Source organism: Acomys russatus, chromosome 21, assembly GCF_903995435.1.
Source record: "Acomys russatus chromosome 21, mAcoRus1.1, whole genome shotgun sequence".
NCBI lineage: Eukaryota > Metazoa > Chordata > Mammalia > Rodentia > Muridae > Acomys > Acomys russatus.
In genome coordinates, this window is record NC_067157.1 from 33,374,442 (window position 1) to 33,401,024 (window position 26,583).

Sequence of the window (26,583 nt, forward strand, 5' to 3'; positions counted from 1 at the left end):
GACTACCGGAGAGACCGCCCTTTCCTCTCCACCAATGCCCCATCTACCTACCACAGGGGATTGGGAGATGGGGACCTCTGGCCGCTTTGCTTTACATTAAATAAGAAGTTAGTCATTGACTCTTTAATTCTTCTTCTTTTTAATCTCTCTCTCAATCTCTGGCCCTCCTCCCTTCTCTAATAACAGAACTTAACGCTCCTGGAGAGACAGAATAAGAACACAGAGCAGGGACGAGTTAGCAGGCCCGGTATCTCAGGAGCAGCCATCCATCTGTGCTGCTCCGCTTTCCTCTTGGCTGCCTCCAACTTTTGGGAGACTGCCGTCTCCACCCTACGAGGAGGATTTCGCATCAGAGGCAGCTCAATCACTGCGTTGCCTAATTTCTCATTCCCATTTCTTCTGAGTGGATGAGTCACTTCCTCTTTTCTGAACTGAAATCTTTGGGTTATTTATATTGTGGAATAGGGGGATTGATTCCTGAGAGGCAAGAGGGAACCTGGAGCCGGGATAGGAAGTGGTCTGGGAATGAGTAAGAACCAGAGAGGCTGGGCTGGAGAGTGTTTGTAAGTAGTAGTCCCGTGAGGGTCAGAGCGGCTGTAAGCCCGTCAGGAGAAAAGGGACAGGAAACAGAAAAACAAGTCGAGAGTGAAAAGTAATCTTCAGTGGTATAATGCAGCAGGTTGAGCCATTCTCAGAAATCCACGAAGACAGACGGGCATGCCAGGCCCCACAGCACACTGTCCTGTAAGCACCAGGCGATCTGATCCCGGCATTCCCGTTCATGGGAACCCTGACTTAGCTTATCTCTCACCCTATGCCCAGGCTCAGCAATGTCATTAATTACCCAAGATCTGTATCGCTGGTGTGAAAACTTACCTGTAAAGGTTTCGGTACACGGGTTTATGCCAGCAAGCCTCTTTGATGTCCCGAAGTCAGAGATCTTGAGAACGCCACTGTAGGTGTTGATCAATACATTGTCACCCTAGGGGGAAAAAAATCCAACCAAAATGTTATCTTTTTACTGATCTGTCTGTGGTCGACTTAAGCCTAAGAAGTGCCCATAGAACAAACAAGGGCATGCGCACTGTGTTCCTCATTAGCAGATTATCTCAGTAGAGAATTCTTTTCAGTATAGAGTTCTTATATTATGATTTATTTATATCTTATCAGTTGTTTATAATCTTCTGTTCAGGTCACAAGGTCACACATGGCTCTGAGGGAAGGCTCACCACAGTTTACACTTAGCCTGTGTACAATACCTATATAAATAAGTTTCTTAACTTCCCAGTCACTTTATTTTCTTCTCCTTGTTGTTTCTTATTTTCCTTGGATTACTTAGGACATCTGAGTTGGTTTCAGGGTTGTAAGCTACCAAGCAAGCAGGTGCATTAGAAACAAACACCCACAATGCACACAGAAGACTGCGGCCTGTTTAAAAGGCCTTCAAAGCTGTTCTTTTTGTCTTGGCTAACACTCTTGAAGACACTGAAGAGGAACGAGTCACACAGTCACTCCCGTTCTCCTAGGTAGCCCATAGTAATCTTTGCTTGTTACCATTCTAAATTCCTAGTTCCGAAGTATGTTCACCATTTTTCCCTTTTGAATATATGACCTCTGCCCTTAAAATGAACAGTTAGGATGAACACCTTAAATCACACTTCCTCAGGCATGTGCACTTTCCAATATCAATATGAGTGTGTTTGGACAGACTCCCCAAGAAAAAGTCCTCAAAGTTGAAAAAAACCTCAACTCTCCTTGCTTGCTGTAAGTAATGAAATGCCCTTCACTTTTTTATCTGCTGGTTGTACTTTGTTACTTTGTATTCACCAAAAAAAGGAAACTCTTTTTTTGTTTGTTTGTTTGTTTGTTTGTTTTTAACCAAAGGAACACACTTGGAGTAAGCCAGGCTCTGTCAAAAGTCATTAGTTTTTGCTAGTAGGGAACACAGACAGTACATAAAAGACACAGGGATAGGAACAGACTTTCCTGAACAGGATTTTATTTGCTCAGGAATTAATCCCAACAGTCAACATGTGGGTCTTCATAAACCAAAAATCTTCTTTCTGTACAGCTGAACCCAGCTGAGCAGACAATCAGTGAAGAGACCCGTTGCCAGCTACACATCTGACAGATGATTAATATGCAGAATATATACAGAACTCAAAATGCAAAGAGTCAAAGCAAACAAACAAAGGACCAATTCATAAAGGGGGGCTTGGGATCTGAACAGAGTTCTCCAAAGAAGAAATAAAAATGACTAGGAAATATCTCAAAAAGAAGATGTTCTTGTCCCTAGTGATTAGGGAAACGCAAACTGAAATAACTTTCAGATTTCAGATCCCAGTCAGAACTGCAAAAATGAACAAAACAACAACAGTTGTTGAGGGGTGTGGGGAACCCCTGGTCCCTGTCAGTGGGGTTGCAAACTGCTGTGGCCACTATAGAGATCTTTATGGAGAATCCTCAAAAAGCTAATTATCTACCACATGACCCAGCTATATCACTCCCAGGCATGTGCCCAAAGGACCGGACATCTTACTCCACAGACAGCTTGCTCAGCCATGACTACATGCTCACTGCAGCTCCACTCAAATGAAACAACCTATATGTCCTTCGAGTAATGAGCAGGTAATGAAAATGTGGCATATGTACATGAAAATGTGGTGCATATACACGAAAATGTGGTACATATACATGAAAATGTGGTGCCTATACATGGAAATACATATACAGTACAGAATACTTTTCAGCTGTAAAGAAAAGCAAAACCATGAACTCTGCAGGAAAGTGGATGGAATTAGTTCACACAGAGGGAGGTTACTCAAGACCTAGGAAGATAAACGTGCCATTTTCTCTCTCATCTTGTCTTCAGCTTTGAGCACACAACCTAGAGTAACCACAGAAGCCAGGAAAGCAACAAGGCCGGGAGGAACAAGAGAGAGAAATATTGGGGTGCAAGTGACTTGAAGGGGAAAATGGAAAAAGCAGGGGATAATTTTTCTTTGTTTGTCTTCATTTCAAGACAGGGGTTCTCTGACATTTTCAGATAAAATAACTACCCAGGAAGGACCCCAGGAGGATGAGTCATGGCGCACCCTACCTTTATATCCCGGTGAACTATCTGGTTGTCATGAAGGTATTTTAATCCTTCCAGTATCTGCTTCGTATAGAAGCCAATTGTTTGCTCATTGTCCTTCAATGGGCCCCATTTTGAACGAAGGAGAGCAGAAAGACTCCCTGTAAAATGAAGAGAGACAGTGGGTGAGACTTACCCAGCTGAGCTCTTAAAAGCATACTCATAATGTTGACCCAAGGTTAAGTCAGAATGCACTGCCTCTTCACTATGGGCTAGAAACGCCTTGTTACCTGGGCCCAAACACAAACGTGACAACACCCCTCTTCTGGAGGCAGTCCTTAGCAACACGGTCTAACACGGGCTCAGTTGCTGCCTTTAATCCAAGTCACGGTGACCCGAACCAAAATGGTCTCAAAACTTCTTTACTATCTGCTAATAAGTGCCACAGCATCTATCTGGCTTTTCTTTCAACATAGATAAATGAAGACCTGTAGTCTAGCACATTCCGTTCAACTTAGCCCTCCCTCCAGGCCGCAAAGATCTGCATCTCTGAGAATAAGAAGAAAAACACCTCTTACCTCCTGGGACTTGCTCCATGAAGATCTTGATGAAGCCATTCTCACTGAACGAGCCCAGATACTGAACAATGTTTTTGTGTTTCAGATGCTTGTGCAGAGCAATCTCCTCATGCAGAGGCTGGGAGTACCTGGAAGATGTGTAAACACCAGTGTGCTGAACAGCCAGCCAGACTCTAGGGTGCTAATGTAAGCAACGCACACACTGAAAACGCCAGCTAAGCTGTGCCCACCCCCCCAAAAAAAAAAAAAAAAAATCAATGGCCGTCCGAGGCCTTTATTTCTCATAAATCTTATGACGCTGCGGCTGCAGCAGGACCAGGAGAAAAGTGTTAGATGCCGTTCAAGGCTCCTTCTATATATTAAGTAATTTCTTTTAACCAAACATACTATTAGAGACTCCCGTTTACAGATGAGAAAAATGATTCATAGAGAGGATGATGATCCAAGGTCACAAAGCTAGTGACAAATATACGGCATGACCCAGGAGATTAGATACCATCTACACAGACTGCATACTATGGATATTATGGCATCTTGTTCCACTGGCTTCCTAAACATAACACTACTCTGGGGGGCTCTTGTCAAGGAAGGCAGGACGTTCCCAGTCTCTTTAATGTTCACCTACAACCTCCCAAATGTTCACCAACTCCTCAGTAGAAACCACAAAACCATTTATATTCCAATCTCTTTCAGGCCACACCTTAAAGTCCCCTCATCTTCCAAATCCACAAAGGCCATCACATCATGACTTCTTCCTGATCCCAAACAGACCTCTGCACTAAAAGGCCAGCAGTTCAAGGTCATGTGCTTAGCGTGTGTGGTCATATCAAATTATGAAGCTGTGCTACATTTCTGAAGCAGCACAGCACTTCTGGTCGTTAGATGAAGCACCAGAGAGCTTACAGATTCTGAAGACTCCCAAGATCAGTGAGCACCTATGTAGACATTGCCATAGCCTTTCAAATAATAAGACTTCAACAAATCAGCTTTTGACGATTTAATTGGCTTTCACTGGTGGTTCGTGTCACTGTCTGGTCCAAATGGACAGGAACTTTACTGCACATGGCAGACCAGCCAGGGTTTAATGTAGCTTAAGCAGGAATGAGAAAACAGCAATGTTGCAAAAAGCAACCGGCTGACTTCAGGTTATTATTCTTGTATGTGTCAGAGCAGAGGGGACTTCCTTATTCTGGTGCCTTACACTGGGTGGGCTCCTTTGACTGGGCGTTGTAAATCTTGACTTATGGAAAGGTCAGGCCTTACAAATAAACAGATTAGGTATAGGTGACATCAAACCTGAACATGAATAATTCTGTTTTAGATTGATCTGTTGTAGTCTAGTATAGGCAGTCCAAATCAACATCCTTCTATGAGCTTTACTTAATAAGATAAATATGCTGGGTTACCGGTGACCATAGCCAGAGTCAATGCTAATCCCTAACACACACACACACACACACACACACACACACACTCTCTCTCTCTCTCTCTCTCTCTCTCTCTCTCTCTCTCTCCTCCCCCACCCCCACACCATAGAGGCTACAGGTATGAAAGGCTCTAATTACACTAAGGCGTATTAAATATAAACCTGATCCCTCACTCATGTTTCAGGCATATTCCTAATGAATGTTCAGATCATCCAATGACAAATCCAACTAAACAGACTGGACATTTTTAGAAGGGAAATGACAAATTGTAAAAGTCAGTGCTGAATAATAGTGTTTTTCATGCTGAGCAGCAGTGGTATATACCCTTAATCCCAGCACTTGGGAGGCAGAGGCAGGCAGATCTCTATGAGTTCAAGGCCATCCTGGTCTACAGAGTGAGTCCAGGACAGCCAAGGTTACACAGAGAAACCCTGTCTCAAAAAACTAACCAACCAACCAGCTACCAACCAACCAACCACCAACCAACCAACCAACTAACCAACCACCAACCACATACCAACCAACCAATCAACTAACCAACCACCAACCAACTACCTACCAACCAACCAACCAACCAACCACCAACCAATCAACTAACCAACCACCAGCCAACCAACTAATCAGCCACCAATCAACCAACTAACCAACTGCTAATCAACCAACCACCAACCAACCAACCAAATAAAAATAGTACTTTCCTGAAGCAGTGCTGGGTAAGTTCTAACTGAAGCACTTACTTTATGAAGATCTAACTTCACTTAATTGAAATAAACTTTAATTATCTGTATAATACTTCTCAGAAAGCTGGCCAGGAACAAAAAAGAAAACAGAAAATCCCCTATGTCTCATACATATGGCCTTTTTATTTCCCTTTTCAGAACTGTATACGAATTGAACAGCAGGCATAAAAGTGATCCTCCTACAGTGTATCAGCTAGCGACAGAAAGAACATGGTATGAGTTAACACAAGAACAACCAATAAAGAGTAGTAACAGTTCTTACAAAATGAACGCCTCTCTGCTGTGACGACAAAGTGACTTCTGGAGGGATGAGAGGCACTTAGAGGCTAGTCATGGTTGTTTTAAACGAGATGCACTAGTGGCACCTGCTGTTTCTTAGGATGTGAGACACTTCAGACTATTTATGGTTGTTCTTGAGATGCATTAGTGGCACATGCTGCCTCCACTCTACAGGTTTAGGAGATCAGTATCATCAACCTGGTATCAGCAACGACTCACTTTATCTTGAAGCAAAGGCATCCTACCTCCTGACGCCCGACTGACCACCAAATGATAAATGCCTACATTTAAGATTAAGTGATGCAAGCATCCAAATCACACTGTTTAAACCAAGGCTAGTTCAAAACTTACAATACTAATCAAGAGTGCAGCTGAGCTATAGGCAAATGCTCCTCTCCAACACGGAAGACACTGTGAAAACTCAGCAATTTTCACTAGTGAAAGTGCCAAGATGTAAATATGAAGTAATAACTTTTTAGGTCAAGAAAGTAGGCTCCATTAGGAAAATTGCAAGAAAGCCATATGTGTTCTGACTAGCTATAAAAACAGAAGAAATGGTGCCACCAGAGACACTACATATACTTAGCTTGGAAAAAAACTACTACTCATCTGTAAGTCACTGCAGGATCAGTTATCCACCATTCATCTCCTCGGATAGTATCATCGCCATTTTGTTTTTTTTTTTGAAAATGGGGTCTCAATACATGGCCCAGGCTAGTTGGCCTCTCCTGTATAGTTGCAGTTGCTTCTTCAAATGTTCCTTCTGTCCCTCTCCTCTTTTCTCTCTGGTGATGCATTCAACGTATCTATTTTGTACCCGGTCCCACAGCTCTTTGATATCCTGTCCCCGCCACTTCTTTCTAAGTGCCCCTCATTTTGCTTTTCAGTTTTGGAAGTTCCTGTCAGCATGTCCGCGACTACGTCCTATGCACCACGGAGGCTTCTCAGGGGGTGTGTGGCTGCTGTGACAGTGTTTGTGACCTCCCAGTTCTTCTCCTTTCGTAGAACTCCAGCCTCGGGGCTTCTGTCACACCTGCCCCTGCAGGCTGTCAACTCTTTCAGTCAGAAGACTCGGCATCTTAAACTCCCCCACCGCCCCCAGTCTGCTAACTCCAACTTGCCGAATCCGCCTCTGGTTTTGATACTCATTAATGCTCTCCGGTGTGTGTGCGCCTTTTAGTGTGCCTTATGTATTTCTTGAAAAGTAAATGTGACGTTCTTGGCATGAGAGGCACGTGAAATTGTGGCAGACCTTTAGAAAGTGAGCCTCACATTCACATGGGGCTGCCCCTGAGTGGGTCCCCCTGGGATTCTTAAGCCTCTACGCTGCTCCGCACTGCAACTCCAGCAGTTTGTTGGCCAGAGTCCTGGTTCTCCAGCCCACGCTGGTTCCCCTGGAGGTCTCTGCTGTAGCGAGTTGTGACTGTCTGCAATTCCTCTCTTTCTAGTTCAGGAAGCAGTCTCCCGTCTTCCCTGATGGAGCCTGAAAGAGCTGTTGGTTTCTTAATTGTTCGGTGATCTGCTTGCTCAAGGGCAAGATACTGCAGCTCCTTACAGGGCAGACTGGAAACCACGCTTGTGCCTTTTCATCTCTCTTGTTATGAACCACCCTGATCCAACAAGACCCACACCCAACACGCAGGGCCACTCTCCTTTCTGCTCTTTGAAAGCCGTTCCCTTCCCACCTAGAATCTTTTTGCCTCCTCAGCAAGTCTTGTAGGAATCACTAAATGAACAGAGAAACCTAAGATGGAATTACGACGACGGATTTCCAGACAGTTCTGACAATAAGACAATCGCCAAGTATTTTTCTACCGCACTGTTAGCAACCCCAACCTTAGAATGCAGCTTTTACACTGACAGTTGCCATACCTGCTGTCTTTCTCCGGGATTTCCTTAATAGCAATTCTGACCTGGTTGCTCAGGTCTCGACCTGCATAGACTATCCCGTAAGTGCCTTTTCCTAACACGACTCTGTCACCATTTTCATCGTATTCGTAGTCATACTGTAAAAGGTGAGGGAGGGGCAGAAGATTGAAACATCAGTTGAAAGAGACATTTAAAATACCATTTTAAAAAATTTGTTTGTTTCAGTCAGGGTCTTGCCCTAGTTGATCCTAAACTTACCATCCTCCTGCCTCTCCTTCCCAAGTGAAGGCATATCTGATACTACCGAGCCTTTTCACAAACATCTTCCTCATTTTAACAATAGCTTTACAAGTAAAAGAATAATATGGACTTCTTACGGGACAAGAGTAAGTGATGTGTGTATATATTTATATATTATATATTCATTTATAATATATTTCGTATGTATGATCCATTATATATAACATTATATATAATATTTCATATATGTATAATATTTATGTCATGAAAACAGAAGGAAGAACCACTAGTGGGGAGGAAGGGGGCCAGTATGTGGTAAGAGGAGGGATAAGGTAATCCATAAACAAGGCATAATGACCTATATGATGAGAATATCATAGTGAAATCCATTATTTTATATACTAATTAAAAATTAATAAATTAAAATAAGAAAAGCTCCAAAGATATTTTGATTAAAATAACAGACACTGCTATCTCAAGGCAGGCAGCATGTTGTTGTTTGAGAAAGTGCACGCAGCAAACACCATGTAGCTTCGTAGCTTGGGGTGTGAAGGTGCCTCTTCAGGAAGCCACTCACACTCTTTCCCCCACTGGGCCCGGGTTTCCAGTGTCTACCTGGCACTGCACCTGGCACCTTCCACCTCTCCAGCTGCTCTTCCCTCTCTCGTGCCGCTCTGGGTGCTTCTAAAGCACTTTACACACTGCCACAAAAACAGAGCCACCAAAAGAGCTTGAAGATGAGAAAGGTGGAGGTGGGAAGACTAGTGGTTGGTGATGCAAATGTGAATTTTATTTTGATTTTACCATCGGTCTTACAAGATGAGGTGGTTTTGTTTGTTTGGTGGATCGAAATGAGACAGTTTACAAAGACGAGAAAAACCCTCCCAGGAATGGCTATGAGCCTGGGATAGGCACAAGACTCAAAAGCCACAAGGGATTTTTACAATGAAAAATAGAGGAAATTTTTGATCTTTTATATAAAAAAAATCATTTATAGTCCTGAGACTCCAAGGATCAACCATATTGGTCAAATATGAAAACTGGATCCAAGTTAATGAAGGACAGAGAACACTTCACAGAGGCCACCTCAGACCTGAGGCGGCACAGCAAAGGTGCAGCACACAGAAAGGCGAGACTCAAACCCTGGACAGGAACTGCAGCAGTTTAGACCTTCTAATGATCAAGCTGTGTCACTGCAGGAACCCAGCAAAGAGGCGCAGACAGGAAAGGAGGGGCCTAAGGCACTCCCCCTCACTATAGCTGTCTGGCAGATCTGGCAATTGGTTTGCCTCACAGAATGATCTCTGCTATAAGCTTTAAAAAAAAATACAATGATTTTATACATTTAAGAGCCAGAAACTTTAACATTAAATGCCGATAGGTCCCTCATGAAGATGGCCATGGTCATGAATTGTTATGCTTACAAAAATGGCCTTGAAACACACACAGCACACCTGATAAACTTACAAAGAAAAGTAGACAATAGGATGTCCTCCCCTCTGTCCCAGTTTCCTGGTAAGTGAAGGCTTTCGTGGGACATGCCCCTTGGGCTAGTATGCAGATATAAGTGAGTATATACTATTTGAGTTTTTCTGCTTCTGGGTTAACTCACTCATTATGATAATTTCAAGCTCAATCCATTTATCCACAAATTTCGGGAATTCCTTGTTTTTAATAGCTGAGTAGTATTCCATAGTGTATATGTACCACAGTTTCTTTATCCATTCTTCCATCCCCTGGAGGGGGGGACCTGGTGGCACTCAGAGGAAGGACAGCAGGTTACCAAGAAGAGACTTGATACCCTATGAGCATATACAGGGGGAGGTAATCCCCCTCAGGAACAGTCATAGGGGAGGGGAGTAAGGGGAAAATGGAAGGGAGGGAAGAATGGGAGGATACAAGGGATGGGATAACCATTGAGATGTAACAAGAATAAATTAATAAAAAAAAAAAAAAAAAAGAAGAAAAGTAGACAAAACTCCATATATGTAACAGGTACTTTTTTTTAAAGACAAGGTCTTGCTCTGTAACTCATGTTAGCCTTGCGCTCCTAATCTCCCTGCCCCCGTTTCTTGCCTTTTGGGATTGTTTACAGACATGCACCACCTCGCCTGCTAATTCTAGGAAACAAATTTAAAGTTCCAATGACAATGAAACTGAAAACCATGTACATAAAGATTTAAGTTGAGAACATTTTAAAATAAGAAAGAATAAAACAGACTAGAAAGATTTGGAGCCCAAATGCAACTTCTAGGAACTGGGTCCTAAGTAAGTTCACACAGACATGATACAGGAAAATGATAAAATATCAAACAGAACACCAAAGGCAGAGAAGATTATTAAAAGGAGCAGGAAGTCAGCAAGACGACTGAGTGAGCAAGGAACTTAGAGTGGGTGCCCAGATGGCCTGAGTTCAGCCCCACATGGTGGGAGGAGAGAACTGACTCTTGAATTGTTTTCTGACCTCCACTTATGTGCAGTTGCATGTATTCTTGAGTATACACACTGTGCTGGCCAGTTTTACGTCAACTTGACACAAGCTGATGTCATCTGAGAGGAGGGAACCTCAATTAAGAAACTGCCTCCATAAGGTCGGGTTGTAGGCAAGCCTGCATGACACTTTCTTAATTACTGATCAATGATGGTAGGGGGGTGCAGCGGGGGTCAGCTCATGGTGTGGTGCTATCCCTGGGCTGGTGGCCTTGGGTTCTACAAGGAAGCAGGCTGAGCAAGCCATGAGGAGCAAGCCAGTAAGCAGCACTCCTCTGTGGCATCTGCTTCCGGGTTCCAGTCCTGTTTCTGTTCCTGTGCTGACTTCCTTCAGTGCATAGTGATTTGGAAGTGTAAAGTCAAATAAATCCTTTCATCCTCAACTTGCTTTTGATTGCTTCATCAGAGCAACAGTAACTCTAGCCAAGACCTCCAAGTTTGGGAGGTAGACCAGAAGTTCATCCTTGGAAACATAAAGGGTTCAAAGGTCATCCTGAGCTATATGAGATATTGTCTCAAATAAATGAATGAATAAATAAAAGCAAAGATAAAAAGGGCAAGTCACCAAGACAGGATGTTAATTAGACTCTGGGGACCCAACAGGACAGGCTGACCTCAGCTCCAGGTTCTTTCCAACAGGTTTTGAAGCCCTTGTGGAAAGCAGTTGGGTCGTATCTCCTGGCCAAATCACTCTGTTAGAGTGGGAGTAGGCAGGACTCCCTCATGGACTTCTCTCTCTCTTAGAACATGGGCCAGATTCTGGGATGAAGGTGTCTGTTCTTTTGATGATGTTGAGCATGTACTGTGAACTTACCAGAGCTGCATTACAGAGCCTTCCTATGCCAGGAATGAATGCCTAAGGTAGAGGTGAAGGGTACAGCCTTTCTAAAGCAGATGACCAGGGAGGTCCGCCTGAGAGAAGCCAACCATGTGGGTGTGGGTGGGACATGCGACACCCAGCAGGAAGCATCTAGCAATCTGCCCAGGCTTGGAACGTGAAACAAGGATCTTGTAAAGATGCAGTAAGACTGGCTCAACTATACCACCCAAGGAGTTCAACTCACACCACACCCAATTCCTGTGGTCTAGAATCTGGCAATGCTATGCTGTGCTGGCTGAAATCCTACCAGCGAAGACCACTAACGAAGAAACTCAACTTTGCTGATGTCCCTCTCACACAAACAAACCTACACGCTAGACTGAGGACCTCCAACACTCTGTGTTAGCATAGTACTTCAAAACATAAAGAAAAAAAGAAATCAAATCACTTTCTTCACCTGATCTCCAAAATCCTTGTTTGCCAGTAAGAGAGACACCCAACCACCATTAATCTACACACAGGACCAGAAGTCTCTTTTTAATGATAATGTCAGAGTTGTGGTTTAAAGCCAGATCCTCAGTGGTGTCCTTCCCACTACCCATGTGGGGTAGCTTGAATGAGTACAGCTCCCATAGGCTTATATATTTACATAATTTGCCCCCAGGAACTGTTGAGAAGGGTTGTGAGGTATGGCCTTGCTGGGCGAGGTATGTTACTAGGGGTAGGCTTTAAGGTCTCAAAAGCCCACATCAGCCTCAGTCTCTCTCTGCCCGTTGCCTGCAGGCCACGATGTAAATCTCGTAGCTGGCACTTTGGCATCATGCCTGTCTGCCTCTCGCCAGGATGATCACGGACTAACCCTCTGAAACCGTAAGCAAGCCACTGAGGAAATGCTATCTTCTGTAAGATTTGTCTTGGGCACGGTGTCTCTTCACATCAATAGAACAGTAACGAAGACACCGTGCTATAGGGAACTCTGTCACAGAAAGCTTAAAAATAAGTATCAATTTTGTTCTCAACACCAGCATCTCCAGTGTGCTGTCTGTACCCAGTCAGCATGCACTCACTTTTTCAAGCACATGTCTGGTCGGTAACTGTGCCCTCCCAGGCTCCAGCTTTTCTTTCCCTTACTCCTTACATCCAATCCATTGACAAATACTAAGGTTTCCTTTGTGCAGCCTCCCAGTACCTGGCTCCACCTTTGTCCTCAGTGCTAACAGCCGAGCTTCACAAGTCTGTACTAGCCCTCGCCCCTCCCCCCTTTGTTGCTTTTTTTCCTCTGGTTAAGTTTTTCCTAGGAGGGCGACCCTCAACTCTGCAACATCCCAAATCCCAAAGTGATCTTCCATGTTAAGACCACCAACTCTGCTTTCTTGACTCGCTGTTGTTTTCAGAGTCAGATGCTAACTCCGTGGCACAGCATGAACGTCCTTCTGGCCTCCTGCTACCTATTTCCTGCCTTTTCTCCTTAGTCTCTTCCAGTGGGGATGACTCCAGAAGCTGCTTTTCCTACACACACATGCTGCAGGAACAAGCTCCTTGACCATCCGTTGACTTCTCAAGATCACCTGATGTGCTTCCAAGATTCTCTGTTCTTCCTCTGGTCGTTGTTATCATTGTTTTGCTAGGGGCTGAACCCAAGGTGTGGTGCATGCCAGAAAGCGCTCATCTAAGAAGCCATACTTGGAGCCCTCTGCTCACACTTCCTTCCCACTGGCCCAGTCTTGCCCATTTGTTTGCAAGATCATCCCTCATCTTTGCCTTACTTGGCCAGCAGTGGCGCTCAGTAACTATCTGCTTAATAATTACATTAGAATACAGTAGGAACTTTTAAAAGCAGGTAACAAATCATTTGGAGTCAGGATCAGATAGGGAGGGTCAGAAGTTTAAGAACAGCCTTGACTATAATTGGAGGCCAGCTTGGGCTTTGAGACCCTGTCAGTATCAGCTTAGTTTTGGTTCAAAGTCTATTTGCCATAGGGGCACTGATTTAGCCCCTGATGGAGCTAGTTGACTTTTAGTTTCCTTCAGGAATCTCAACATCCAAGAATTACTTTTGTTGAATTATGAGTTAGGTATAGAAGTTGACTCCCACTGGGCAGCGGGGGAGGGGAGGGAGGGAGAAGCAAGACATAAATAAAATTCAGAAGATCTTGTAATAAAAACAGTATGTTTTAAATAAAACCATCTCAATAGCATTTACCGCTTCGAGGCTTTCATTGCTTACCTTTCTGTTATAAAATAAAGACATAAATTGAGATGGTAATCCTGAAAGGAAGCTGAGATAGAAAGCTGGCTGTTCTGTAAGGACAGGGAATTATCTATGGGATGGACAGAAAACTGAGCATAGGATGGGGCTGAGTACTCAGGAGGGCTGGGAGGTGTCAGTGTGCTTGATGGCAGCACTGAGCATCCACTCTGAGTGGCTAGAGCCATTAGACAACCCTCCTATGCTAGGTGTTTAACCTAGGGATGAAGGGCGTCCTGCCCAGAGTAGTCTGCCTGGATGTGAGTGTGAGGTACCTGACACAAACACTATGGATAATCTAAGCAATTTGTTAGATGACAGACATGGGAAGACAAAAGTGGGTGGGGAAAGAAGGGTGGTCTTTGAAAAGACCTGGTTGCATGGCTTACGGATTTGGTACTCTGTTTCTATGGCAATAGGTTAGCAAGCCAGGTGGTTGCTAAGGGAGTCAGCAGGAGCACGTCAAAGCAACGATGGGGATACATGTGGAACCGTTCTCTTTTGTTGTCTGTCCGGAACAATCTCAACTGGGACTGAAGAGAGAGCCTGACATGGAGGAGAGGGGTGATTCACCCCGCCCTTGCACTGGCAGAAGACCCTCAGTGCAAGCATCCCCTCATAGCACGCAGATGCTTTCCTCTGGGACTGAATTACTTCATCTAAGCAGCAACCTCATGGACCTAGAAAGCTGCTTTATTAGTACTGCGTCTATACCATCTCCGAAATAAATGTGAAAACACACTAATAACCATCAATACAATTAACAGGATGTCAAATCCAGTAGGTACAAGCATCTGGTATACTAGATTCTGCCTCTCTCAGCTCTGCACTCAACTGTAACTCCGTAAGGGATGAAGCCCAGGGCCTCCCACAGGTCAGACAGGTGCTCTACCCACGAGCTACACTTCCAACCCAAGAAGCTATTTTTCAAGGAACTTCCTCATCTCGCTGAGTAAAACTGCACACCCCTCCTACCGTGTACCCGCCCCCAAGTCTTGCGTTGTTTCCCCTTAACACTGAGGACTGTCATACTAGTGCTTTCTTATGCATCAGCGGGCAGAGGCCTGACGCATCAGTGCAACATGCTCTTACTGATTTGTGCTGCTGGCTACGACTCAGGGCTTACGGAACCACAGTATCTGCTGAATGTTGACAGCATCCTAAGAGTGAAAACATTAAGGAGCATCTATCTCCTGGTCAACCATCCTTCCCAGTATTTTCACTTTGTTGGGCAAAGGTATGCAAAGCCTTCACAGATTGGTATGTGTGTTGAATTCCAGTTGAAGTGAAGACAAAATAACTGTGCATATAAATCTCCAAGACCTCTAATAAAGTTCTTCTTAAATGGGATAGAGGCTGAGAAGAGAAGGGATTATTTTTGGTTTATCATATGCGGACTGACGCTTGACTTCTGTTTGAGGCCAGGGAATGAAGGAATTCACCTTAATCCACTAGCGTGCTAATAAAATAATTTAAATAGGAAGTGTTGAAAATATTTCAGAAACACCATCAAATATATACGGTAAAGTTATACACTCTGCAAAAATGTAGGTTAAGGCTTAATGATACAGCTATTGCTATGAAATAACACTAAGAGGAAAAACCCAGGTGGGTCTCAGCATCCTTCGGTCCAGAAGGTTACTGCAACCATAGTCATGAGTGCTACGTCAAGGGAACAACTATGGCAAAAACATTAGCAATAGCCGCGGAACACTGGGAAACGCAGTCCACAAAGCCATCCCCAACAATACTCGAATTCCTGGACAAAGCTATGAAGTCCATTGAGAATATCACAGAAACCATTTTGTGTCAAGGAGTTTTCACTATTCTGATGCGATGCCAAGGGTAGACATACAAGAATGTTTTCTACCATGAAAGCTTGGCTTTCCCATGGTGAGTAGAGAAGGGTGTGTGGGGACGCTTTGGTGAGCCAGCGCATTATCACATGTATTTACCAGGTCTTGAGAGGTCAGCTGACCTCACAGAACCCTCTAGATGTTCCCAGGAGGAAGCATTCCCATCCCCCTTCCTTATTCAGTGGGCTATGATGCTTCTGAAAGACTTGCTCAGCCGGGCGTGGTGGCGCACGCCTTTAATCCCAGCACTTGGGAGGCAGAGGCAGGCGGATCGCTGTGAGTTCGAGGCCAGCCTGGTCTACAAAGTGAGTCCAGGATGGCCAAGGCTACACAGAGAAACCCTGTCTAAAAAAAACCAAAAAAAAAAAAAAACCAAAAAAAAAAAAAGACTTGCTCAGCCAGGAAGGGCCTCTCACGACAACTGCCCCACATGCTACCACCAAACACGGCTCTTTGCAAACTCACCTATTTCCCTTTTACACACAAGGCGCAGGCTAGACAGATTAACCACAAATGTGCAGCAGTTACACCTGTGCTACGTGGTACATGTACTTAAATTCATTCCTAGTCCCTAAGCTGGTGGTTCAATCACAAAATCAACCATGTCTATCTATAGCTACCATAGCCTGGCTATGATACATACATATTTTTGTTGAAATGTATTTAGCTCCTCAAAGGGGAAAAATAAGATAAGTAGATGTTCCTACTTTAAAAAGAAAGAAAGAAAGAAAGAAAGAAAGAAAGAAAGAAAGAAAGAAAGAAAGAAAGAAAGAAAATCCAGAAACATTTGGCATTGCAAAAGATTTTATGGATTTTCCTGTCTAAGCCTTCATAACTTTTAGTGATCACTCTTGTTATTTTTACCATGACAACTGCTTTGTATCAAGTGATGCTAAATTTAGCACAAATAAAACATAGATACTAAGGGTCAAAAGAACACTGAAATGGGAGTTAAGAGACCTAGTTCCAACACAGTCTTTTGATCCAAAAATATAAAAGTACAGAATGTAAAATGCATACAAATACTTCTATGACCAGCGAGCTAATCCACTGAGAAGTTCCCTTTCCCCCCCAAATTATATCTACCATCTTTTAGCTTTAAGAGGCATAGGCTTCCTTATCAATATAAAATTTAACCATTAGATATTACAGAATCTACCTATAAATGATAGCCTTAACAATTAGTATATTTAATTTTTCCTTCAACTGCTAATCGATTAAATAATAGTAATTTTCTTTTAGTTCAGTGAATGGAATCAAATTATCAAGTGATCCAAAAAACATATATACCGATCATGGGTGTTAGCTTATGGTTTTGTTTTTGTTTTTTCAATTTTACTTCAACCCGTCCAGCCCCTCTTACTAAGAGAAAACTCAGACTGTGATTGAGTGCCTCCATGCTCCACCCCGCCACTCAGTGATGAAAACCCATGTTTAATCCAGTCATTACCTCCAGAGAGTCACTGGTGTCACAGTCTCCTTCTTCCGTGCCCCTTCCCTTCTCTTCCGTGATGGTATTCACCATTTCAAAGAACCTACAAAGAGAGTCGGTATTCAGAGCGCCTGGAATGGTACGTGCACGCGCACAGTAGGCCCGTCATGAGCTGACAATATCGTAGGCAGAAAAAGCATTTGGACACTAAACCCACCAAACATCCTGCCTCGGTCCGGCCTGCCTCTAATGTGCTGAGAACTTGTCTATTACTCAATACATGGAACACAAGCCTAGTTCCTAAAGAACCAAACGGTCCAATGAGTCTTAGTGAATATGATGCGTGTGTCTAACTGACAGCCCAGCACAGAGCAGTGCTATTGGTTGGTCACCTTGCTGAGGAGCAGCAGGAAGTGAGGTCTCTGCTGAATAAGCATCACGCTCTCGCTCAAGCACTACAAGTATACACACCCCCAAGTCTACTTCAGAGCAAAAACGGAGAGCCAAGAGTTTTTAGGCAAATAAACATCAGGGTCTAGTATATGTGTTGGGGGCTGTGGGGGTGGGAACACAAAAAGAAATCTCAGGTTGGTAGGACCGTCTAGAATCTTCTGACTGCAAATAACAATAAACACAGCCTGGGAGTGAAACACTGAGGCTGGACGAAGTCGTAGAAACGTTGAGAACGCGGACTATTGATACCGCTGCTATCAGAGCAAGAACGCTGCTATCTATGCGACCTCAGGCAAGCTTTTCCACCTCTTGGAGATGACACACCTATTTCACAGGCTGGGAAGACCCTTAGGGCAATACTTGCCAAGTGCGCACACAGCAGACCGCGATCATAGACACCGATGCTGCTTTGTTGCTGCTGCTGCTATTTAAAAACAACAAAATACCTGTATCCTGAACGCTCCAGAGCGTCTAGTGTCTGTCAGCTACTAAATATTCTGCCGGGGTGCTTCAATATTCCTCACGTGGACCCTGTAAGTACAGTCTGAAACCCTGTTGTGAACTAGGGTGGCCTGACTTACATGTGCACTGGCGACAGAGACGCCTCTAACTTAACGCTTTTAAAAGTTTTTATTTCTGAGGTCCGTTTCAGAGCCAAGCAATGTATCTGAGAAATGAAGTTGTCCCCTGCCCTGAGTAAAGCAAGGAGAGAGCTGTACGCAAGGGTTGCTGGTTTTACAGGCGGCCATATACGAGGCTAACCACATAGGCAAGCTATCATGTGATGCGTTCAGCTGCAGGACTCAGGAACTCTATTTCTGTGTCTCGTTTCATCTGCCCAATTATTTATGTATCCACCCATTCAACAAATACTCACTGAGCATCCAGAGCCAAAAACTGATCTAAGTTATGGCCGCCAAAGAGTGAGGGCTGCTGGGAGTTAGCAGACTGTTTACCAAGTTCACTTGTGCCTACTTTCTTTTATTATTAAAAACAAATTTTCTTACAATGTATTTGCATCATGTTTTTCCTCCTTCCCCAATTCTCCCCCCACCCACCCACCTTGGCAACAGGGTTTCACTGTACCGTCCTGGAATTCACTCTGTGGACCAGACTGGCCTCAAACTCAGAGATCTGCCTGCCTCTGCCTCCTGAGTGCTGGGATTACAGGTGTGCGCCATGATGTGCGCCTCCTCCCCCCTCCCCCGGTTCTAATCCTCCATCCCTAGTCAATGAAGCAAAAGCAAAACAAACAAAATCCCCTGTCTGATAGTGATAATGGTGAACTCTGAGTACGATTAAGTTTCCATGGTGAGTTAGAAACAAGAGTAAGGCCAGTCAAGGTGGAAAATAAAGCCAAAGAACTTTTAGAAATCGCCTAAGACCTGAGGTGAAGACGCACATCAGCCGTTACTGGGAAACTTTCCCATATGGCCATCCTAACAGAATATACCGCACAGTGGGGTGGCAGTCCTCTGTGCATATCAGAAGCATGGATGCAAATTCACACCTGCCTGGGTCAAGTGCCCAAGTGTATACTTGTTGGTTATGATTTTGAGGTGGTTATCTCTCAAAACTCACCTTTTTCTTTTCCTGAAGATGGTAACCTTACCTATCTAGTAGGATTTCCCCTAAAGATTAAAATTTACTCTGTGCTCAGGATGAGCATCAAGATAAACACGAATCACTGTCTACTGAGTCAGCCTATCGGTCATTTATTATGGAGACTATCTGAAAAAGAACAGTCCTCACTGGCTGGCTCTCACCTACACTTTGTCTTCTAAGTGGCCACTCACTTCTCTGCCTCACTGCCCGTCACTGTGTTCTAAGGGAATATGAAATATTAGTTAATAACTAAGAGAAATATACCCAGGAGGAGTAATACAAACATATAGTGAAGCTCACAGACTCTGGGGCAGGGGGATATATTTCTTTTACTGGTGTGGATATCTCCCAGGCTATGTGGCCACCAGAGAACCCAGTACCCTTCGTCTGAGGCGGAGCTCAGGAACTTGTCTATGCTTTGCCTGGTAGTCATGGTAAGAGGCAGGGTAAAGAGTCACAGCTGCAGACAGAAGTGAGTTTACGCTAAAGAATTTGATCATCATGCTTCGTTTTTAATTAAACAGCACCACAATGAGGCATGGCATTAAACAATTAACCAGTTGGCTAATGTTTTATTTGTGTAAAATACACTGTGACTAAGCAAAGGCTTGATTTGCTAAACAGGATCCCCAAATCCAATACCACATGCTTACAAATTAGTATCCAAAATAAAGTGTTTGTATAACCAAACGCCTTGTAGTTAATTCTTCACAAAAGCCACATGTTTTGTTTTACTTAAAAACAGTGATCAAGTGAAAACATCCCCCTTTCACATGTACTGACAAATACGTACTTTTTACAGTGAAGTTCTGTGCAGAAGTAGATCTGGAAGTCATCAGAATTGTGAAGCACATAAAGAAAGCAGCATCGTTCTTCAAATTTGGAGATACTGAAACAAATACCCCCCCCCACACACACACACAATATTCAGACAAATATCAATACTTCCATATATATATAATGAAAAATCCAACTTTTTATATCCAACCCTATGATGGCATTGCTGTCACTTCTATAAATAGCACTTCCAAGACTGATGTTCCCCATACCATAATACTAAAATTATGTATTACTCCTCCTTGTCTTTGCAGAATGGGGCTGCTCCATGGTGCTGACACTACACATATGCCACACGTTGGGTCTGGCATGGAAATGAGTCCTGTCTGGCATAGCACTGACTGCTGCTGAGAAGAAAGCACACGTACCAACTAGCTGGCTAGCCTCGATGGCTCTGGGCTTATGGGAGATGTTTCTGGAGCTAGAAGGAAGTAAAGGCATGGACTAGTGGTAGAGTTTAAAGAGGTGAAGCAACATGGAGCAGCACTTGAGTTAGACATGTCAGATACTTTCCTTTAGGGCAACAGGAACAGTTTTGAGTGGTTTATGCTAGGAGTTGGCCAGTGTTTTCTGTAAGAGGCCAGACAGTAAAATATCTTAGGCTTTACAGATCAAACCATTCAGTTCAGCTATTGGAGCATGGAAGCCTTAGCTACACATAAGACTGTGGCTGTTGCTCTAACAAAACTTTATTGATAAAACAAGCAAAGGTCCCATATTTGGTCCATGAACATAATTTAGGAGGTCGTGTTTGGTCCCCTCGGTGCCTGCCATTTTTTCAGTTTGGAATGCAGTTTGGCTTCATATTTGTTTTTTGGCAAATGGTCTACCTAATGTGCCTGAGGGTAGCCCCAGAGTCGCTACCAAGTCCAGACTGACCCTGAACTCATGACCTTCTTGCCCTGGCCTCCTGGAGACAAGGATTACAGGCATGTGCCACCGTGCCCACATTTTATACTTTTAAACTTTAAAAAAAAAAAAAAAGAGTTTAGTCATCATCTAAGTCATCCCCTCTGGCTATACTATTTCTACTGCGGACAGAAGGGCTCTGTGCTTTTCCTCTCTGAATGTATTTCTACGATGCCATACCATCTTGCATCACAAGGCCACTGGTTGTTAAAACGCCTGTCCCCCTTCCCACCTGACTGTAAATTATTCAAGATGACTTCATTTTTTTTCTTGTTACTATGTTTAGCAGAACAGGACTCAATATGGCATACAGCTGGTGTTCAAAAAATGCCATTGACTTTAGCTGGGCATATTTTGAGGTGATGCAGGCAGACTGCTGGCATAGTTGGGTTGTTCCTCGGTCCGTCTTTCTAGAGGAGGAAGCCAGGAAAGGTTGGCCAGCTTTGAAGTCACGGACCAGAACCAGAGTTTCCCAACATGTAAACCAGCAATCACCAGATGGAGGCATTCTGTATACAAGTCATGAGTCACAAGAATTGCAGGGAAGGGCTGCCAGGCCTAATCGACAAGAGCTAATTCATTGTAAACCAGATCCGATGAGGGGAAATGCAGGTTACTTACTACACTACATTCGTGGCTGAAAAAGGGCAGCAGTAAATAATACGCCATCTGAGGCTTAAATACCAAGAGTGTAAGGCTTTATCTGAGAAGGCATTGATTGGAAAAATGCGACTCAGCCTCGTCATCTCACTTGTTTCTCTTTGGATTGTCCATGAGGTAACAGGTAGTTCCACCAGGAAAACTAAAATTACCTGTGACTCACCGCTCTACTGGTTTATGCTCCAACAAACCCAATTACTGTTATTGCAAAAGCAACAGGATGTTGCACAACCGGCTCATAGAAGTCGCCCGTCTCCCATTTCCATTATGTGTGTGTGGGGGGGGGGGGGACAATGAGCAGTAAACACTGTTTGGTTTGAGAGTTGACTGAGTTTGTGCAGCACAGGCTTCTGGCTGACAAAGCTTCAAATGCTTGACCGCTTAACAACAGAACCCGAATGATAAACCTTATTTCCAATTCCTAGGAAAGAGCCGGGGGGGGGGGGGGGGGTTGTTTTTTTTTTTTCCTTTCCTGAGCCACTGGCATTACGACAAGGCTTCAGCATGGAACTGAAGTTTGTCACTGTGACCTCACAAACACAGCTGCATCAGTGGTGACCTTGGGTAAAAACTTAACGAATTCCCTAACTGTCTGTCACCATTAATACTCGTTCCAGGGAGGAGCCGGGTAGATGTCTGTCCTGCAGAACTCGGATGTGGTACTATTATTAGCTCCTGCTAACCTAGAGGACAGAAAGTCATCTTATGGACTTCAATGAAAGGCCAGGCAGCAGACGCGGACCTCCACACAGCTCCCTGTTAGCCACAGGTTGATTCCAGGCCATGGCTTTATTCACCCTGGCGTATAAGCATGAGGTCAGTTCCATGGCGGTGAGGAACTATTGACAATGGAGACAGAGAGGCTGAGGGGCTCGGCCTTTGTGGCAGAGAAGGATTTCTGACATGCTTTTCACGTTTAAATGTTGCCTTCAAGTCCTATGGATGCCCTCCAAGCACAGAAAGCGCGGCAGGGGGACTGACCTGACTCCCCGGACGGCCGAAGCGCTGAAGTCCCACTCATGTAGCCCTTTCTGGAACACAAGAGAGGAGGAGCAACAACAAAAAAGCATTACATCATCCAAACGGAAAATAACCCCGTAACATAAACTTGTTTTATTATTTTTAAAAACACAGTCATTTTTCCTGATGTCTAATTCTTCATGTGTAAAATTATCTGGCGGGGTGGGGCGGGGAGTCTGAGATTCATCTTGAGCTCACAAGGGTGATGTTTACTTAATAATTCCTGCACTTCAAGACGACAGCTTTCAAAAAGCCTGGAAAAATTATTGTCGTTAAGTTATAAACTTAATTTTAGCAGTATCTACTGCACTTGAAATTAAAAACAAAAACAAAATAAAACAACAACAACAAAACAGTGATCACAGTAATTAAGACTGCTATAGTCAACAGCAATTTGCTTTCTTTTTGTATAATTATCTTCCATGTATGTATGTATGTATGTATGTTTGTATGTATGTGTGTATTTGTGTGTTTGAGTACAAGTGTGGGGTTTGCAAGCACATGTGTGCAAACGCATGTGGAGGTGAGAGAAGTCACTGATGACTTCTCCCCTGACCTGGGGCTTGTCACTTGAGCCCTAGGGATTTGCCTGTCTCCACCTCCCCAGGTGTGGGGGTGCAGATGCACACTGTCACATCTGGCCTTTTCATGATGGCCCAGGGACCAGAACTCAGCCCCCACACTGTGGGGAGCATTTTAACTGACTGAGCTATCTCCCCGGATTTAGCAATATTTATTTTCTGAGAAGGAAACACAATTAATGTGAACAAAGCCTCTGTACGGCTTTACAAATAATTATTTCTGAATTATCTTTGCCCTTTTGAGTTTGAAAGAGGGGCTCATTCTAGCCCAGGGTGGCCCTGAACTTGTCATCCTCCTGCCTCAGCTTCTTGAGTGCTGGGCTTCCAGAACTGTACCAGCACAGCCAGCTTGGAACTAAACGTAGATAAAAATTTCAACTCAACTGATGTGTTTCTTTTCTCAGGAATTAACGTGTGTGTGTGTGTGTGTGTGTGTGTGTGTGTGTGTGTGTGTGTGTGTGTGTGTGTATGCATGTAGAGTGCCCATTATATCTCTAAGGGATTATTATCTAATTTATGTGATAGATGGGTCCATATTTTAAAAACTGAAATTTTACCTCTCAATTATGACTAAAATCATCATAAGTATCATCAAATAATTGTTCTTAGATTATCTTCCCTATAGAAATGCTTAGAAATCTCAACCTCTCCTGAGTTGACATAAAAGGATGCAATGAACAGGAAGGGGTGGTCCTTGAACCTAAGCCTGCCTAACTGGGCTGGTGCGGGGCCTGCATGCTAGGTCAGTGGGCCATGCCCTTTACCCCGGCTTTCAACTCTCCCTCTTAGCACAAGCTAATTCTAGGGTGCACGCCCTAACCACCTTGACTGAAGAAGGCCACCAGATACTTTGTCATCAATACCAGTTTTGGTTAATAATTATTCAGAACATCCAAGCATTTTTTTTTTAACTTTGCTAGACAGTCCTATAAAAATGATTCGACAGGATTCAGTTTTTCTTTTAAACTGTCAATGGAGAAGTTGAATTTAACCGATTTCCTTTACACAGCTCCCAGGTGATTTGTTCCTCATTCCGGAGTCTGACAGCTAACTAGAGTTAACCTGTCTGTCTACAGAACCCTGGCTGTGATAGAAAACATCTGGTGGGTGATTCTGAACTTACGCTAAGCAATGAAAAATGTCTAAGCTCATCCACAAACCAATGGCCTTACATCTCATGACGACAACGATAAAAACCATCAGTCTTGCTACTAACCCATACCGAAGGCTGCCTGGGATTCTTCACATGGCTCCCCTGTCTGGTCCCTTCCTCCCATAAGGACAAAACTACCCTATTTATTTTCTTAACCATACCCTCAGTGGAAACTGTAATAGAAATACGAAAATCCCCAAGTGTTCAGCCATGACATACAATCAATACCATGATGTGCACAACAACCCTGAGAGCAAGCTCTTCCATACCCACTGCTGTGACGCTGCTGTCTCGGCATGGCTAGGTGTCTAAGGTGGCCCAGAACCCTTCTCTTGGCAAAAGCAATTAAAAAAAAAAAAGCTACAATTTCTATCCCCTGCTCTTAAATCTTGGCTAGGGCCATGTAACCATGCAACCAGGGGTGCAGACAGGTCCTCTCAAGTATGATGTACATTACTAAAAAAGCCAATGTTTTGTGCACCTTTCTGGGATCTGAGCACGTCATAGTATCATGAGACTCAGGGAGGAAGGACGGTGCGGAAAGGCCTAATGGAGACTTGAGGGAATGACTGTGCCACTAAAACCCTTATCTTGCAAACACAGACCCAAGGCTGATCCCCAGAAGCCATGAAAAGTGCCAGGGAGCAGCAGATGCCGTACAATGCCATCACTGAGGAGGCAGAGACAGGAGGACCCCTGGGCCCTGCCAGTCAGCACCCTTCTGCCCCAACTGGTGAGTGCCAGGCCATTCAGAGGCCCTGTTGCAAAGAAGGTGGACAGCACTCATGAGGACATGAGCTGAGGTTGGCCTCCAGCCTTCATACACATGTATACATACATGTGCACTGCACACATATACCCATGCATGTGCATGCATGTGTGGACTGGTACACACATGAAAATGCACGTATATACGATACACACACACACACACACACATATACACACACACACACATATATACACACACACATATATATATTGGTTTTTCGAGACAGGGTTTCTCTGTGTAGCCTTGGCTGTCCTGGACTCACTTTGTAGACCAGGCTGGCCTTGAACTCACAGCAATCCACCTGCCTTAGCCTCCCGAGTGCTGGGATTAAAGACATGTGCCACTATGCCCTGAAAAAAAAAAAAAAAAAAAAAGAGCCACATAAAGTAACCAAGTACTTGGCAGGAACAAATTAAAACAGCAGCCTGTAGCCTCTCCTGTCAATCTAGTATGTAGCGTCTAAAGTCTGTCAACCTCCGGTCAAATGTCTAAATAACTATAACCCAGAGGCTTCACTGATGACCTGTTTACTACTCACACACAAGACAGCCATACCTCTAAAGCCTGCTACTGAGCTGTTACCCAAGACCATGGGCAGGTGGGAAGTGGGGATGAGAGCCAGGCAGGCGGGTTAGTGCGGAAAGCAGCCACTAAACACGGCAAGTACAAACACTGGTAAGCTGACACTGGTCAATCAGTTGCTCAGGGAGAATCTGAGGACGGGTTCCCAGACAGACTGGGCCAGTTGCGTGGGAAAGAAGCAGACCGCTTCCTAAGTATCTGCTTCCCCAAAGATCTGCCCTGCTGGGACACTTCACTAAGGTGCTCTTAAGTTCAAAGCCTACACTGCAAGAGGCCCCACCTGCGCGGCTGCTCGGACTCACCACAGGGAGGCACTGGTGAGCTGCAAAATAAATGACAAGGGTCCAGAGATGCAGAGCTGGAGTGATTAGATGGTTGGAGAGACCCCACAACGTCTTTACCTATTTGCCCACCCCAGCCAGGGCAAAGACAAGAACTAGGATTGAACCCCAAGCGTCACAGTGATGGTTTAATAACTGTACTCTGTCAGGCTTTATTGCTACTTGAGGTAGCAGCCGTTTCTCTCTAGTCCCTCATCCTTCCCAGCTACCATTTAACAAAAGTTTGTTGTTGTTTGGCTTAGATTCTAGTGAGGCAGTGAATCTGGTGTAAAATGGCCATGATAAGTTCAGTGTCCTTATTGGTGAAGGAGTGGGCTGGACTCTGCCTTGTAGAATGATGTCTGTGTCAGGCAATGCCTGTAGCAGCTGTTTAAGACTATGGGATGACAGCCACCAAAACAGCTTACAGAAAATTCAGCTCAGAACTCTGATACAGAATCCCCCTCAGGAAAAAAAATCTCTGAATTTCTCAGGGTAGGAGATCCGTTTCCTTATCAAATGAGCTGTTTTATAGTCGAACACATCACGGATGGGACAGAGTGTGTCTGCCTGGAAGGATGTGCCTTCACACAATGTACCTGTCCTCCCTACATGGCCACTGGCTGAGGTGAGAGA

General features: G+C 44.2%; 1 protein-coding gene across 1 annotated transcript in view; it reads right to left on the reverse strand.

Annotated features, from left to right (window-relative positions):
- Map3k5 (mitogen-activated protein kinase kinase kinase 5) overlaps positions 1–26,583 on the reverse strand; it is a 187,038-nt gene that overhangs the window by 35,188 nt on the left and 125,267 nt on the right. The window contains exons 12-18 of the mRNA XM_051164552.1: positions 22,501–22,550; positions 19,907–20,002; positions 17,074–17,158; positions 7,973–8,106; positions 3,655–3,782; positions 3,101–3,237; positions 877–982 (exon numbers count right to left, since the gene is read on the reverse strand). Coding sequence (XP_051020509.1) covers positions 877–982; positions 3,101–3,237; positions 3,655–3,782; positions 7,973–8,106; positions 17,074–17,158; positions 19,907–20,002; positions 22,501–22,550 — 736 coding nt within the window. The remainder of the gene's footprint in view (positions 1–876; positions 983–3,100; positions 3,238–3,654; positions 3,783–7,972; positions 8,107–17,073; positions 17,159–19,906; positions 20,003–22,500; positions 22,551–26,583) is intronic.